Consider the following 18,034-nt stretch of genomic DNA (forward strand, 5'->3'; position numbering starts at 1 on the left):
TATTTCAAGTCTCAATCCATTACAAAATAAAATAATAAATAATATATGTAACTGGTGAGACAAACAACATAATTTAAATTTTATTTAAATAAAATATATAACAACAATTTACATGTTTGTTAGGACATACATGTACCAATCAAATACTAACTCTTGCACATATATACTAAAAGGTGCACTAGGCAAATATTATGTTAAATCGTAGTTAAAACTTCACCCAAGGCTCTCGAAGAGAGTCTGCTAAAATAGCTAACGCTTTCCAGTCAGTAATTTCTATGTAATTAGCCAATTCAACTCTTTTTGACTGAAAAAGGTATACATGTTCAGGAATGGAAGCATCAGGGCCAATTTTAAATTCCCTAAATTTCTTTTCTCATTCCCTTCATTCAACATTCGATCCCTTAACTCATTTTGCATTGCTCTAGGGACATTCCTAATGACTTCAGGCTCCGAGTCTAAATCATTATAGAAATAAGTCTCGTGATGATGTATCATTCTGCTTTGTCTCTTTCCTTGACTTCGAGAACTCCCACTTGGAGTAATTCGAACTTGTCCATGTTCTGCCATGTCTGAAATAGGACCAAGGAAACAATAAGAATGGCTACAACCATTTATTGTGACAACATATATCACAATTACTTGTATAAGGATACCAATTGAGGGATTAAGACTAAACTTATTTTAATATTAAGATACAGTAGGTTGTATACAGACCAAATAAAAAAAATCACGGTCCTAACATATAAAACTTTTTTGATAACGCATTATTCAATGTCTTCTTATTAAACAAAGTGCACACATGAGTATATCGCTATTTCAATGTAATTTACATACCATTATATACATTCTGTAATTAAATGATGTAATTACATAAACTATACTCAAAGCACGTGGTTCAAAGAATCAATGGTAAAAGGAATACTCAGTTTGCATACGTTGAAACAATCAGAAAACTTTTGACTTCGAAACCTTATCCACAAAGAAAAGGATTCCACTTTTGAATGAAAAAACAAACTGAAGGTCATTATACTTTGAAAGTAATATATGCGGCAATGACGGCAACGTAACGAACAAAGACACCTTGGAATAATTTCTTAAACCTAGAAGTTATATGCGGCAGAACAAACAGAATTTACAACATAGTATAATTATCATACGTACTTCTCTAATGCGGTAGCAATATTCATGCTCTGATGCCATTATTAATCAAATTCAGTAAGAATAGGAATTAGAATCATGTTCTTGTTACGCAACAGAGTAAAATCACAACCCAGAAAAATTACCCCTAAGTCCAACTTTGATTCTCTTGGAAAATAAAGTATAGTTCTACAAACTAAATGTCTTTCTTTATGTGTGTTTTGCAAACGAAGGAGAAAAATCTTCTCTCTTAAAGAAGAAGAAGATTGATGAGAAAGGCAGAGCAATTTCCTAGTTGTTGTTCGTTCATTCCTCTTGGAATAGGAAGACCAAAATAAATTTTATAGGGAAAGAAATTAACTGCTATGAGAAAACTGCTCTCAACTACACCCAAACTTGTAGTAACTTCTTCAAAAAAATTAGTTTATTCCCAAACTCTGTTTTTTCCTAAATGGGTTGGGTCAGCCCATATAGAGCGACCCGATATCCGAATTCAATACCAACAGTTATCAAAGGGGATAATACAATTGTATGCAACATAAGTTGAGGACCAAACCATGAAGTTTTCCTATTGTTTAACTTTGATAATGTAGCTAAGTTATGTCAAGACAAGTTTTGCGTTTGGGATATACGTGAAGATGGAATCTGTCTACCCGTTGGATCATGGTGTGGTTTTCATTACAATTGGGATTAATTAATAGGCCTATATGATGATGTCTCTCTAGGATTTTTGCAAGTTATTTTGCTTCTTTTTTTTGTTGGTGTGTGTTTGTGCGTTCCGTCATCCTTTTTATTAAAGGAGTTTGTTCTTTAATGAAAGTTGTTTTGCTACTAACTCGGTTTGGATTGATAATGCATTTGAAAGTGGAAAAAGTATTTTTCTAATAACAGAAGGCCTACTTATATTTATCTTATAGGGAGGTATCATTCCACACTATAGAAAGAATCATTGTTATATAGGTACTAAAACTTGGTCTTTTTATGTGATTTGTATATGTCAATACTTTTGTTGCACTACAAAGAAGTAGAACAATTACACTATGGAGAAAGAATCACCTTTTGTGAATATAGATACTCTCATGAATGTAAAAGCTATGCCACTTTCGAAGTAATATGCATCTCTTTTTGTCTACATGTAAATAAATATATGTTTATATATGTATATTTAGTATTCTCATGGATGTGAATATTGTGCCATTTTCCGGTGATGCCTCAATTTCTGTCTCTTCTATACAATTTCATATCAAAATAAATTAATCACAAATAGTAATTTCATATTATACAGTATTGGGCCCGTGCATGCCATGTAGTCTATTTCTATTCGAAAAGATCAACTCAATTTCCTTCATTTCAACTATCCATGAAAACCCCCCCAAAGGATGTGGTGCAACGGATATGGTTGCTCTTCCGTTAACTAGAGATTTCGGGTTTGAGCTTTGGGTATGAAAAAATCCTTGGTAGGCAACGCTTTCCCACGAATGGGGCCCTACGCGGCGCGATTTCGAATATAGTTGGGCTCCAATACGGGTACCGGACACCGGATGAGAAACCAAAAAATAATATTCATGAGAGGATTTTTAAAAATTTTAATTCATGATTCGAAATTCAGATTTTATTTTTTTGTACTATCGAAGAAAATATAATCAAAATAAACAGATGGGATTCAACAAAGCAAATTAATTATTATTTGGCATGTTACATCATTTGTTCATCTCTAATTTATCTTTATGTCAATGCATAACTGAATGGAAAATCTATAAGTGAAATTTTATTTTTTTTATTTTACTTTCCTTAAACAAGTATGGCAATTTTCAAAACCAAAATTCAGCATGTTCTGCTTTCCTAACAAGTATGGCAATATAAAGCTGTCCCTTAATAAACAAGTATGTCAATTTAAAATGCCAAAAATCAGCATGTTTTTGGATGATATTCTTTTTTTTTTTGGTGGTTAAGTAAATAATTTTATTTACAAACCAGTAGGAGTTTTGGATGATATTCCATTGAAGCTAAAAAAAGAAATACTTGAAATTAAAGTTGAAAAAAGGGTTTTTGGAAGGTATTGTGTTTGGATATGACAACCATTATTTCATTTGAATTACTCCTAAAATAGAAAATAAAAACTTTAAATTCTCTATTTCGAGTTGAAGTTGAAATAATAGATTAATTTCGAAACCAAATATTAATTCAGATATTTTATTTGAAATAAGTATTTCAATTCTTCTCCCTTTCCCTTTTCTGTATTTTTCTCCCCTTCATTCTTCTCAGTTTTTTGCACCCCTTCATTCTTCTCATTTTCACTATATTTAAAAGCCCACAAAATCTCTACAGCTGCCTTAAGAAATCCAAAACTGATTTCTTTAATTCTTCTGATTCTTTATCCTTCCCCTTATGATTAATGTGTAATCATTGTATTAAATTAAATTTATTAGTCAAAACCAAATATTCTTCCCCTCTATCCCAAATTGGTTTCCCTATTTTTTTCTTTCTATTTTTAATTGTTTTTTACTCTATTAAAAGAGAGCGTCTTGAGTTTCACTTCCCTCCTATTTTTTTCAGCGCCAAACGCACTTTGCCCAAAATTTTGCTCTCACAAAATTGAGTGCCGAATGGTGTGACCTAAGGCGCATAATAATCCAATTATAGCAATGGCCGATGACGCCGACCCGGATTACGAGAGATTCCTCCACCTAATCGCCGTCGGCGGCGACGAGGGTGAACTGGCCGACGACGTCGTCTTTTTAGAAGATGAAGCAGAGTATGAGGAAGACGAAGAGGAAGAAGAGACAGAAGAAGACGAAGAAGAAGAAGAACAACAAGAAGAAGACGAAGAAGAAGAAGAAGAAGAGGAGGAGGACGAAGATATTGGAAATGAAGAGTCGAGTACTGGAAGGACGACATTGCGTACGGTTTTGTACGGGAATCGTGGTGGTGCAGCAATTTCATCTCAACAGCGGGCGATTAATGCTGTGAATTTCGATAATTCCGCTATGGAAAGTGAAGATGCTACGACGGGGACCAAAGGCGGGGAAAAGGCGTCGCAAGATGTTGATAAGGAAGAAGACGGTGGAGGCGAAGGAGAAGGGGAGTGGAATCGAAGTGAGATTGAAGGTTTGTTTTGCCCTATTTGCATGGAAGCTTGGACCAACGACGGCGACCACCAAATCTGGTAATTTACTTCTTTGCCCTTCCATCGACAATTATTGAGTTTCAAGTTCTATGCACTAACGTTTTAAAAAATATTTATATAATTAAGTCAGTAACCTATTCAATAGCTTTGACTGGCAACCTAGAATTAATGGTAATTCTAGGTAAATAACCTAGTAGTAGCAATGTAGCATTGGTTAGTAACCTAGAATAAATTGCAATGAACCCCAGATTATCTACACTCATTACACTGTCAATGCATATAATTCTGTCAATGCATATAATTTAAAAATCCCTTCTATTGTGGTGATATATTTACACAAAGTAACCTATTTGATAACATTAATTAGTAACCTAGAATAAATGGTAATTAACCTCATGTTAATCTACAGTCATTACACTGTGAGTGCAACCTAAGTCCTTTTTGATTGTGGTGATGTATTTACGCAATCGGGTAAATAATCTATTTAATAGCATTGATTATTAACCTAAAATAAATGGTAATAATTGTTCGGGCATGTGAAGGGGAGATGCACAAATGTCCCAGGTGTGAGGGATTGACAATGGTGGGTCTAAGGAGAGGTAGGGGTAATCTGGAACAGTGTTTTAAAAGGCGTGGGCGTAAGGCGAGGCGTTTTACATAAGCCTCAGCGGGGCGTAAGCCCCGAGTCATTGGGCGTAAGCCCAATAGGTATTTAATTTTTAATATTTTATAAAATAATATAATGACAGTAAATATTTATAAACAGGTAAAATTGCATAAAAATTGAAGAAAACTATATATATGTGTGCTCCATCCACACAAAAAACTAATCAAAACAATCTATTATACGTTACTTACAAGCACAAGTAATTTGAGTCTAAAAGAATAAAGTTTTCTATATGGAGGAACAAAAAGGATGAGTAACCTGCAATTTGAACTTTGAATTTGCTGCTATGAAGAAGAATGTAGTTCTCTTTGTATTTGTAAAAAAAATTAAATATTCGTTGCTTTTGGGGAGATATTAGCAGACTAGCGGACAAGATAACAAATTGGGAAAACCATGAATTAGGGCTTAAATCAATAAAAAGATCTTTACTTTTAAATTTAATACTTTTGAGTTCCTTTTTAAACCTTTTGAGTAATTACCAAACTTACTTTTGAGAATTCGGGTATTATATGAATGACTAATTTAACAAATTTTGTTTTAATTTGAAAAAGTCTATGTGGCTTACTCCTTAGTAAAAAAAACGCGCCCCGAACGCTCGGGCGTACGCCCTGAACGCCCGGGCATACGCCCCAAATTGCGGGGCATACGCCTCTTGAGACTTTCGTCCCACACCATCGCCCCGGGGCGTTTTTGGTACGCCTCGCCCCGGGGCTCGCCCCAGAAACGTCTTTTAAAACAGTGGTCTGGAGAAGTATTGGAGATAAGTGATTAGGCAGGACATGACTCATCATCTGCTTACTGAGTACATGGCCTTTGACAGAAGGGTGTGGAGGTGGAGTATTAAGGTAGAAAGTTATTAGGCAGTCGACTGTATTTCTTTTCCATACCATTAGTATTAGTATTATTCTAGTACTTGCTTATTCTTTTTCCACCTTCACCAGGTAGGGTTAAGGTCTGTGTACACACTAACTTCCCCAGACCCCACTTGTGGGGTTACGCTGTGTTTGTTGTTGTTGTTGCTAGAACTTCATTTATCTTAAATTTCTACTACTACTTGTTGATGCTTTTACTTTAGTTATCTTATTATATTGTTGTTGTTGCTGCTTCCTTTTTCATGGCTTTTAAACTTTCGTACTTCTTTTTCAAAATTGCTGTGAATTTGCTTTCCTTGAGCCCAGGGTCTATCAGAAACAACCTCTCTACTTGCACAAAGTAGGGGTAAGGCCTGTGTACACACTACCCTCCCCGATCCCACTTATGGAATTACATCGGGTATGTTGTTCTTGTAATAAATGCTAATTAACCTCAGGTTAATCTACACTCATTACATTGTGAGTGCATATATCTTAAGTCATATCTGATTGTGGTGACGTCTATAGCATACAACCTCAACAACAAACTATGTTCAATAACTAGTTGGATCAACTATATGAATCCATATAATCCATTCACCCGTTTCAATTTTGAAAAAAGTTGGTTCGTGCTGATTGTTTGAATGTTAAAATATTCTATATTCAACCTTATCAAAAAGAAAAAGAAGAAAATAGTCATCTATATTCAATTGTGAAACAGACAAGGTGAAGCCTTGGGGGAATGATATAGCACAATAAAATGTTATTTCTGCTGTACTGATCTCTGTTTCCGTTCTGTCTTTTTTATTTTTGTCAAAATCTTTCTTAGTCTCGTTTAGAAACTTTTACCATTTGATTAAAAAAATTACGCTTAGTTCAACATGTAAAAGGGAATAAGATTTTTAAAAGCAGCTTCTATTTTGACAATTTAAGTACAATGACGTAACTTGAAAAGAAAAATTGAGATGCTGCAGAGGACTTCTATTTTGTTTAAATTGAAGATGAAAACAATGGATACTAAATTTAGAGGGTCTGTGGGTTGTGTTATAGATAATAGGAGTTTGTTTCAGTTGGCTTGATTATACTAACATTCATGCAAATTCTATGAAATACTATATGGCTGTAACACATGAAACTGAATAACTATCTTCACCTTCCCAATTAAAGCACTTGAGTTTTCTGTTCTTTTGAATAAGTGACTGCTGAATGATCACAGTTCACATCCGACAGATGGTGTAATACACAGAGGATGAAATGATGGAAGGTTGTTTGATATTGTTTGTGGATGTTCTATGTGGCCATCCAAATGCATCAGTTAGTGGGTGCGCAGATATGATGATTTAAGGTGTTAGAAGGAGATAAAGAACTAAAATCACACGGAAAACAGTTGTCATTAAAGTCCTTTAATCTATTGAATCAATGCGGACTTAGATAAGAATGTAATACAATGCAAGTAAAAGACTCGTATCGGCAATATCAACTAATTGGAGTTATGGTTAGAGACTTACATGTCACTGTAGGGATAAAAATGGTATTTAGAAATCTCTAGTTTTAGAGAACCCCTGATTTGACGTAAACACAACTTTTTAGTAATGGAATGACATTGACCCAAATAAATTGGAATGTATATGGATAATTCATATAGTCGACCAAACTAGTTGGAGTTGAGGTTTAGTTGATTGCTTGATAAGTTGATATATAATTGACAACTGAAAATACAGTTTTCAAGTGTTAATACTTCCATTATCTTCCACCTTTTAATCTTTTGCAGCTGCCTTCCTTGTGGGCATATATATGGTTTGTCATGTATCAAGAAGTGGTTGCAACAAAAAGGAAGTTTAGGAAAGGTATTTCTCATAATAATTTGGTTCTTGTTTTATGCAGTATTTTGACATCCTTTTTTCAGTTGGCCCCTCACATTCTTTCTTTTGTTTTGTTTGTAGTGCCCTCAATGTAATAAGAAATGCACATTGAAGGGTGTCCGAGTGCTTTATGCTTCTCGTCTTCATGCTGTTGATGAAGAGCTTCAAAAGGTCTTCATTTGATGCTTATATTTTGAAGCTTGCTCCATGAGATAGTGACCCAATCCCTTCCTCTTTTGCAGAAAATCCGGTCTCTTGAATCTAGATGTTTTTCTCTTGAAAAAGAGGTAAGAGAAAAGAAGAAGAAAGGTTTTTGATTTTGTAACTGCTATCTCCTGATACATCTCAGGTCTAACCTATAAATGAAGATTCACAGTAGAGACTTTCAAGCTTTTCCATGTAGCCAACACAAACTACTAGAGGCAGAAGCACAGGACTGACCAACTAAGGCATTCGATCATCTGTCGGCGAGATCGATAGAAAAAGTGAAAGCTTGATGAAACCTTATGTTTGAAAAAGAAAAGAAACAAAATGACGATTTGATGATGGTTATCTTTTTATGTCTTAGGCTAGACTTTTCCTTTACTCAATTTAGAAAGAAACAGTGTAGTTGAAGATGATTGTTAGTGTTTTCAAATGGACCAAATTGCTCACGATTTAAAAACTCAATGTATGTTTTGTATAGAAACCTCTTACCAATTGTTATAGGTAAGGGCGATTCTCTCATTTCTTTAGTTGGAACACTAGGAGAAAGATGAGTATCAGTGTAGAGTTCAATCGTCTAAAATTAGACAGAAATGAGTAAGATAAACATAATTTCTTCCCTCATAATGTTGAAGCTTTTAGCAAAAGGAAAGACACCTTTGTTGCCCTTTTCCCTTCTGTTCTCTTCCTCTCCCTTGTACATTCTTCACTATTTAAACCAGAATTGTTTGCTTTTAACAGCTAGCTTCATTGCTCTGTGTAAAGGCATTCAAGTCACCTGTCAGCTTATGCTTCGTCAGGAAGCAAAATCACAGTGGGTTAGCCACAACAATGATACTTCTGCTTTAACTGAGTTTTGAAAACAATTTAGTCCCCTCTCCGGAGGTGCTAAATTACATTTTTCTTCACATGTTCTCATGGTGATTATAAGACGATATTCAATATGCGCAGTGCAGTGATTGGTGTAAGAAAGAAGTTGAGTGGAGGAGGAGAGAAGCCGAGTTGCATAAGCAAGTGGGGCACCTCAAAGAGGTATGTGTCACTCTGTGTGCTATTTTTGCTATGTGCTGCTTCTTCACACCTCCCTTCTTCAATGCATCTTTTTTGTTTGGTTGAAAGTGTAGGGGGCTTTTCTTTAGTGGTGGGGAGATGGGGGAGGGGAGGATCAGATTAGATTGTTTTTAGAATCACTTTTCCTGTGTCTTGGTTGTCTCTTTAAGTGATTTGGTTACTACCAAAACACCCATTGTAAATTTTGTTTAAACTTTCTCCTAGGGTTTGCAAAACGAGCTGATTAACTCTACTTCATGCGTGTTTACTCATTATTGCTGTTCCCTTGTTTGAAAACTCCAACGTTATATTCTCTTTACCCATTGTTAAATTATTTGCACACACTCTTCCTGTCCTGAAATACCAGATTGACTTTGGTGCACTTTCTTTAGTACATATTGTGGCCCTCTTTTTCCTGCCAGCATTCCCTTTTAACATTCTTCAGAATATGACATCTTTCAATGCTATAAGGCAGGTACTTGTTTGGGCTTTTTAAGAAATATTCTTAAATGTGTATATCCCCTTTCTTAGTTTATTTTTAGCCCTTTCTTCTTTGGGTTTTTGATTTATTCTGTCGTTTCTTTGGCTTGAGAAAAATTGGATAACAAGTTTCGGTGCAATTAGTAGTGGTATAGGTATCTCTGTTAACCTTTGTTCACTAAAGCGGCATATTACTTACTGCATATCTGCTCTTCATAGAGAATAACTTGTGTAGAGGGCTCACAAAGCGAGATGCAGTGCAGGTCATCTGGACGCATTTTTGGTAAGCCGTCCTTGAGAAATCTGTACTTTGGGATATTGATCCTATTGGCTATGTTCTATCATCGTTTCACACTGAAGTTCCAGTACCTATCCATGTCATGCAGGGCGCAATATTGACTCCAAATTGGGAAGACGTGAATATGCGAACGCTTTTGTTTTACAGGTTTGCCATCTCCTGTACTCTTGTCAAATGTGAAAATTGAGCTATATTTTTATTTTTATTTTTTAATGTTTGGTTACTGATAGTATCAACTCAGAAATTATTACTCCTTTATCCATTGTTGCTCCACATCTGTTGCAACTTGTTTACCTGATAGTATCAACAGAGAAATCATTAGTCCTTTATCCGTTGTTGTTTCACATTTATTGCAACTTGTGTACAAAGATGCACTGGAAATATGCTCACCTTTGGGTTAACACTTACCTTGCATCATCAATAGTCTTTAGGTGACTGAGAAAGTAGTATGGATGGTCAGTTCCCTTCCTTCTTATTGTCCCAAAATATGACTTCTATTCTTTTCTCTCTTACCTCTTTTTTCTTACTGGTTTTGTATTGGGAACGAACACAGCATATGTTTGTCCAATTGGCCCCATTGACTGAAGTTTTAATGAGTTAGTAACCTTATGTTTTATACATTTGTAGAAAGAGTTTCAGATTGATGGCGCTCGCCTATTTGATGTGGATAGTAACGGTGAGAATTTGATGATTGCCAGAAGGCTCGCTGGAATGGGAGGGCAGCATATGCTTACCAAAGTATATTTCTTAGGTCGCCTTACTGGAATTCTCTGCTGGTTTACGTTCTGCGTATGTGCTTCAACTTTTTCTACTTTTACATTTTGCAGATCAGCCTATTACCTCCGCATGAAAGAGAAGACATTCTGCTTCCTGCGAGCATGAAAACTATCAAGGACTTGCATGTTTCTCCTCATGAAAGAGTCATACTCTTGGCTTCCTTAGGGAAGAAGTTGTCAGTTCTTAGGTCGATAACCTTCCTCATCCACTTTCTGCCAAATAATTGCTGCATAACAGCTAAATGTACTTGATCAAAAGAATTGCTGTAGAACAGCATTTAGCTTCGATTTTGTGCTTCCCTCCCGGTAGATAGCTTATTTATTTGATCTCTTTCTTTTTGCAGTGCTGAAAACAACCATACTGTTCTGACATATGACTTACCGGTAATAACTCTAGGCCTTTTATAGTTTTGTTTTTGCTTTCAATTCTTAAGTTTGTGTAAAGATAAAATTGCTCGCACAGTTGTTGGATAACGTATTACGTACTATTTTTGGTTGATAAGCTCTTTGGATGAGAAACTCTCTGCTTGAATGATTGTTGATTAGAGTTCTTATGGAATAATTTTTCTGTACTTACTGTGTACACACTTTACGCTAACTGGTAAGGCCTGATAAGGTCCCTCATTTTCAGAGTTAAATGTACAGAACAACCTATTTGATTTGACTGGACCTTCACTATCAGCCGATCTTTAACACCACCTATTCATCTTGTGAAAGGTGTTACTTTTGATTGACAACTTGAGAGTTGACAAAATGCAAATTTTCGTAAAACAGCAATTAGCTTTTCCTCTGTCCCACCCTCCTAATTCATAGACCTCAAGTCTCAGTCTTTTTGCGGCAGAAGATTATGTGCTAAGTTTGATTTTTGCTTGCCTTGTTTTTCTTGAACTTTCTGTTCTTTTGTTTTGATTTCTTCTTCTTTGTGGTTGACTATACTACCTACGCCTGTTGAATTTTTCAAAAATCTATACTTTCTACCTGGTTCAGAATGTTTGTCTGAATGGTGGGGTTGCATTTTTTCCCTGTTATCTAGTTGTTGGTGGGGGGCCCAACAGTTTACTTGGGATAATAGTAAAATTTTCTGCATAATTCCCCAAGTCCCGTTGCTGGGTCATGAGTTTTGTCAAGTCCAAGGCTACTTTAACTTGGATTTAAATTTCGGTAAGTTGTCAAGTAATTGAAGGAAGTTGTTAGAGCCTGTGGGGAATTTCTTACAATCATCAAAGACAATTCCATGTTTGAAACTTTAAAGGGAAAAAATGTCCTGATTTACAATGTAACAAATGCATCTCCTGAACTGCAAAAAGCACTGCCTTTATAGCAAGCCCCCGAATGTCCTGCTGCAATGATTGCTTAGATTCAATTGCTGCATCTTCGACTTTTCTACTCAGTAATGTGCTTTCCTGATAATAATCCCTTTGCTACTGTTATTAGTTACCCCCCTTTCCCCAATATTTGTTACTGTTATTGACCTTTCTCTATAGGATAGGTTTGTTGCTAATTGATACTCTTGGCCAAGTTAATTTGATTCTTTTTGTTTGTCTATTTGGAATGTGCAGACTGTTCCTTGGTCATGTTCGTGGGATCCCAACAATTCACATTACATGTATGCCGGATTACAGGTCCTAAAACATTGTCTGTTCAAAAAATGGTCCCACTTTTCATTTGTTGGGAGTCAAACAAAGTAACTTTGACTAATAATTGTGAATCTATTCTCTCGTTATTTTGACATGGTAGAAAATTACAACTTATACTACTTTTGATGTAGTTTTTAAATATCTAATGTTAAAAAAAAAGAATAAATATATACTTATAAAAAAAAGAATAAATATATACCTAATTTAGCTGAGAAAATTTGCCAAATTGACCCACAAGGAATCCAAAGTGACAAGCAAGTTGGTATTGAGGGAGCACTTATTTGTTTTCACTAGTTAGTCTCTCTTTCAAGTACAGGCAACAGCATTGTTATTTATCGAAAAGAAAAAATAGTTGGTGTCTCTATTCTTTCCTTTTCTCTGAATAATGCATCATATTTTTTTTGTCTTGTGCAGAATGGTATGGTTTTGCAGTTTGATGGGCGTCAAACTATGAAGCCAGTGGAATGTATGACTGGGTTGACAGGAAATCCTGTTCATACCGTGTGCTCTCTTTCAGCTGATCCTACACTTGGTGCTGGCGTCAGAAGTGTTCTTTCTGCATCGTCAGTAGGCTTGTGCCACTGGAACTTTGGTAGCGGTGAAGAAAGGTGAATTCTAGTATGTTTTACTGCTCTTCTAAATTTATCTTAGTTGCTTCTTGAGGTGAACAAGTTTTTTCTTAATATCTAATATCGTCTGAGTTGCACCATCCCTTACTGTATCTTTAGAACTGTTAGGATCTGATTCTGATGAATCTTTGCTTAGTACCGACTCAAGATTATTTGCACTTTGGAATCTCTCAGTAGATTATTCCTGTAACTTGACAATTGTAATCATTAACTAACTGCAAATTTAGATCTTAGGAATATTCTTGAAGGAGCCTAACTGCAAATTTAGGTCCACGGTATATTCTTAAAGAAGGCTGCATTTTCTGGTCTCTGAGTACATTCTAAGTACTCATTCATCCTATACAAATGATTGAAGTAAGTAGAAAAACTGGTGAGTGGTATAGAATAAGAAATGGATGAAGGCATTGAGTTGACCATTTTCCAGTTTTTCTTGAAAGAGAAATTGCTCAAGAAGGTGCAGACTGTTGTCATAATTGTTTTTCTAATAGCTTACATACTGTGGTGAGATTAAGAGTGAACTGTGCTCAATGCAAATTGTTTCTCACTAAATAGTCCAGCTGGCTGGTACTGAGTACGGTTCAATGGTTATGGTTCTTCAAAATGTACTTTATGGTGATTCGATATCTCAAAAAGTACAACAACAACAACAACAACCCAGTATAATCCTACTAATGGGTCTGGGGAGGGTAGTGTGTACGCAGACCTTACCCCTACCCTGGGATAGAGAGGCTATTTTCGATAGATCCTCGGCTCCCTCCCTCTAAGAACTTCCCACCTTTCTCTTGGGGTGACTCGAACTCACAATCTCTTGGTTGGAAGTGGAGGGTGCTTACCACTAGAGCAACCCACTCTTGTCGATGTGAAGCCAATGCTCCTAATTTCCTTCTCTATATATATTTTTGTGAAGTTAACATTGTCTTGGTCAGTGATAATTTTGTAGAGTCCAAGCTACTCATATCAACTTGTTGCTGAGGTTGTTTGAAAAGATCTTCAAAGAAGTTGTTTGTTATTGCATTTCCCTTTTTCCTAATAGAATTAAACTATGAGTTGGATGGTTCAGATTTTTTCTCATGGAAATCCTTCTTATCCTTTTCCATTCTGGTAAAAAAGATACTCTTAATTGGAACATCAAGGTTTTGGTCTCATCTTATTTCTTGATCTTTGTTATTACACGTTGTTGACAAGGTGGGTTGCTCTGATGGTAAGCACCCTCCACTTCCAACCAAGAGGTTGTGAGTTCGAGTCACCCCAAGAGCAAGGTGGGGAGTTCTTGGAGGGAAGGATGCCGAGGGTCATTTGGAAACAACCTCTCTACCCCAGGGTAGGGATAAATTCTGCGTACACACTACCCTCCCCAGACCCCACTAGTGGGATTATACTGGGTTGTTGTTGTTGTTGTTGTTGTTGTTGTTATTACACGTTGTATCTTTGTTTTTCTTGTTGTTATTGTTGGTTGCTTCCTGTTCACTATTCCTTGAGCTAAGGGTCTATCGGAAACAACCTCTCTACCTTCACTAGGTTTTTTGTTGTTGTTAAGGTTCTGGTCTAATGTCAAGGATTTAACATGGTTGTTAATTTCTTATTGACTTAGTTTAGTTGTGCAGATAAGCATGAATTTGTCTCTTGATGTTTTCATAATGTGGCAAGGCTTTACTTATTATTTAAGATTTGCAAGAAAGTATCTTTTTTCTTTTGATAACCAAAATTCGTCATGGACCAGTTGACGCACGGTTGGGAATTCAGTGAATAATAAGCACTCCCCTATACCTTTCTTCACAAATACTAGACTTTTGTTTGCGGCGGCAGGGTGAGGTGCGGCTAACCCACATATTACTAGTATCACTCTTACCACTAGATCAAAGCCATCCTGGAGGCGTTTTTATTGGAGGAATCTTGAAGTTGTTGTAAAGAACTTTCACTACTTGAGTTGTCAATAGTACAGTCTTACTTTTTATTCTAGAGGACTTTAAACTTGTTAATGTGTTCAGGTCCTTGTTCACATTTCAACCTACAATTTCCACTAACGTCGAGGGTATATAACCTTCTTAGCGGCAAAGTATATTGTTTTTTTTTGTTTGCAGAATTTTTTGCTCATACCAACTGTTTTCTGGTTTTCGATGTGCTTAAGCCCTAGTAGTAGAAACAATAGCTTTCCTGATAAATTATTTGAATCTACTTGACTATGTCCAAAATCATGTTAAGAGGAGTTGAGTGGATAGTTAGCAGGCACTTATGGCGATTTATATGGATATAGATCGTACTGGGATCAACTATATGCTTTTTAGTTTACTTTTAAAGCTGGTCCAAGAGATTTTTTGTTGTGAAGGTCTACCATATTGTTATTGATGATTTTGAGAGATAAGAACTTCTGAAAAATTGATGTAAATCATACCGGGGCCAACTGTGTGTTTAGTTGACTTTTCAAGCTGGTCTAAAAGAGTGCTTATATTGAAAGTTTTGCCTTATTCCCTAGTAGTAGACAGAATTGCTTTCCAAATGAATAGATCTGACTATGCTCAGAATCTTCTTTAAAGGAGTTGAGGGGCAGAGTGCATCTTATATATGTATATATATTTGAACCTGGATCAACTGTATGGTTTTGGTGACTTTTCAAGCTGGTATAAAAGAGTTATTATCTTGAAGCTATGTGAGTACTTTCTATGAATTCCATGTTGATAACGGAGTTGCATTTATCACTGAAGGCCGTGCTTGGTTCCTGAATCAGAGAATCAAGGAATCTGTATATCTCTCGCTTGTGGAGATAGAAATGATGACATAGTTGCCTCTTTCCGTCCTAAACTGGAGATCATTGGCGACATGGCTGCTTCGCAAGTACCGCTTACTCCTCCAGTAATGGAGCAAGCTGTAGAGGGTTCTCATGTTCTTTACAGGAGAGTGGGTAGCAGATACCTGAAGTTAGGAGCTTCTTGTGCCAAAATGAGTGGCATTCGACTTCCAAAATCTGCTATAATAGATAGAGGGAATCAGAACCCCTTGTTTGCTTCTGGTGATGAAGCAACAATGGAACTGGTGTTACAAGAATTGCCATCTTTAAATGTGGCTCAGCGTATTAAATCTCTCAACGGCCCTATTCGTGATGTGAGGTATACGTGCCTCCTAAACACAGGATTGCTTGGTTGTTTGAGTGATGATAACTTGCAGCTTTGCTCAACCAAGCTCCAATGAAGAAAGGTAACTTATCATAGCTTGTTTTCTGTCTTTGATTGTTTTTAGTTGTGTTTATGTTTACAGTGCAACAGTGCCTTTTCATTCTTTCTTGCTTGACATCTCTATGCCTTTTAGCGGAAAAGAAGAGAGAAGAGAATTGATGTTGAGTGCTTTAAAGTTTTGCCTGCATATTTCAATGTGGTTCATCACTCATCAGAACTCCAAATTAGACTCTTGCTAATTTTGCTAGAGTTAATTGCCCTATCTTAGCCTCTAGGCAATAGAATAGTTTCCGCAGATGCATGTTTGATACCTATTGTGTGCACTGCAAGTATTGCAATGTTTAGTCTCCCGGTCTTGAATTTGGAGTTCGTCTGTTGTCAATAGAGAGATTTATGTAGATGCAGAATAATTACTTCCTACCACTCATGGTATTAACTCAGAGATTTTGCAGTCCTGTGAGTTTGATTTTGAATTTATTGCAGGCTGGCTTCAGAAGACTCCTTTAAATCACCAGCATGTTATATGCTTCATGCGACTTTGACTTTTCAATGGTATAGTATAGCATCTTTGGTTGTAGAAATAGGTAAGAGTGTAGAAATAACATCCTTTTTGTAGCTTTAGGACCCAGCTGAGAGTTGGGGTCCTAGAGCAGGTTGTTGAAACAGTTATTTAATAAAGAGCTTAAATTGTATGCACCAATAAAATATTACGCCATCAAGTAAAATTGACTTTCAACAACCAGTTATGTATAAGTTTTCTACACTATTTATATATATTACTTAAATTATTTATTGGTGAAACGGAAAGAGCTATGCATAAGAAACTGTTTGAATGTCCAGGGACGCCTTATTTGTCATCTAAATGAGTCTAATGGAGAAAAATATTTGTTCCTTTTTCTTTTCATAATTTGTATAACAATCTAGATTCTAGTGTCCAGATCTGTGGCATAGACACCCTACTTTTCTGTGTGTTTGGGGGGGGGGGTGCCGAACTCAATCAAAGGGGATTTCATTCCATCACTGTTTGGTGGTGTATTTTTTCCTACTGCGATATTGAAAATGTTGGCTTATCTTTGCGAGATCTCTCTGGTTATGGAAAGTAAATGTTTGATAATTTTGAGGTTTTCTTTTAAATACAATTCGACGTATTTTAAAGCATTGAAACTTTAGAATTGGGATTATAGACTATTGGAACATAGAATTCAAAATTGAGTCAAGTTAAGATTTAAGAATAGAGTGAAGTAGCATAATTTATTATCAACAATTCCTAGTTAGCTAATCTTGTATAGCACTTGTCCATCCTGTAACAAAATGGACATCGCATTGGACACAGAATAACGTGATTCCCAGCATATTCACAAATCTTTGTTTAAGCCCATCTTTACATGGTATTATAGTAGTTACTAGTTATGTATTGACATGCAGAAGAAATTGCTTTTAAATTTAAGTCACTACTCACCAGTCACCACCGGTATCCCCATATATAAATAACTCATACGTCCTTCGGTCATAAATCAATAACCTCATAATTTTCAAACCATAAAGGTTGAGATTTGTGATTTGGCTGAAGGATACAATGACAGATTAAAACATTTATAGGTCTGCATTGGTTGAATGCGACTTATAAACCGCATTTGTAAAACAAAAAATGAATCCGACCTGCCGGATTCGAACCAGCGACCTAAAGATGGCAAACGGGTAACACCCACTACAGTCTTCCGCTCTACCAACTGAGCTAAGGTCGGTATGATGTTTTATCTCATGACTAATATACTTTAATAGATTAAACTTTCGTTTTCCGCTTATTCTTTTTCTTTTTAAATAGGAAGGAAATGTGATGCTACGATACTGATGATATTTGAACTAGATTAATTGAAGACATTGTGAATCGATTTATGCTTGGACTATTTCCTTGAGGATTTGAAAATAATTCCACGATTAGCCTTTCGTTTTTTATTATTATATAAACATCCATGATTAGCCTCTAAATTTTACATTTTTGTGTCATTTACGTGTTAGAATCCAATTGATAGTTTTGTCACTTGTGTTATAACTCTCGCCAATTTCGAAACAAGGTTATCCAGGAATTATAAATAATACATTATAGTCCTACATTCAATACGAAATAACCAATATTAATATTTTG

General features: G+C 35.9%; 1 protein-coding gene and 1 non-coding gene across 4 annotated transcripts; one reads left to right on the plus strand and one right to left on the minus strand.

Moving 5' to 3' along the window:
- The first annotated feature begins 3,472 nt into the window (after positions 1–3,472).
- LOC107791476 (uncharacterized) lies at positions 3,473–16,627 on the plus strand. 3 transcript variants are annotated; one of them, XM_016613560.2, is made up of 14 exons: positions 3,473–4,303; positions 7,554–7,629; positions 7,726–7,815; positions 7,887–7,931; positions 8,800–8,880; positions 9,598–9,661; positions 9,765–9,823; positions 10,304–10,414; positions 10,504–10,640; positions 10,797–10,836; positions 12,012–12,074; positions 12,504–12,697; positions 15,421–15,910; positions 16,372–16,627. In XM_016613560.2, exons 1-13 carry the CDS (start codon positions 3,783–3,785, stop codon positions 15,902–15,904), a joined length of 1,965 nt encoding a protein of 654 aa, XP_016469046.2. In that variant the 5' UTR covers positions 3,473–3,782; the 3' UTR covers positions 15,905–15,910; positions 16,372–16,627. The 3 variants fall into 3 exon arrangements, with proteins under 3 accessions (XP_016469046.2, XP_016469047.2, XP_016469048.1); XM_016613561.2 differs by having other exon boundaries at positions 9,642–9,661; positions 9,745–9,823; XM_016613562.2 differs by lacking the exon at positions 16,372–16,627 and having other exon boundaries at positions 12,504–12,707; positions 15,421–15,559.
- Positions 16,628–17,541: 914 nt separating this feature from the next.
- On the minus strand, positions 17,542–17,633 carry TRNAY-GUA (transfer RNA tyrosine (anticodon GUA)). The gene is given in 2 exon segments: positions 17,542–17,577; positions 17,597–17,633. It is a non-coding gene; the product is annotated as a tRNA-Tyr (tRNA).
- Positions 17,634–18,034: the final 401 nt, after the last annotated feature.

The sequence above is a fragment of the Nicotiana tabacum genome, chromosome 2 (genome assembly GCF_000715075.1).
Source record: "Nicotiana tabacum cultivar K326 chromosome 2, ASM71507v2, whole genome shotgun sequence".
In the NCBI taxonomy this organism is placed as follows: domain Eukaryota; kingdom Viridiplantae; phylum Streptophyta; class Magnoliopsida; order Solanales; family Solanaceae; genus Nicotiana; species Nicotiana tabacum.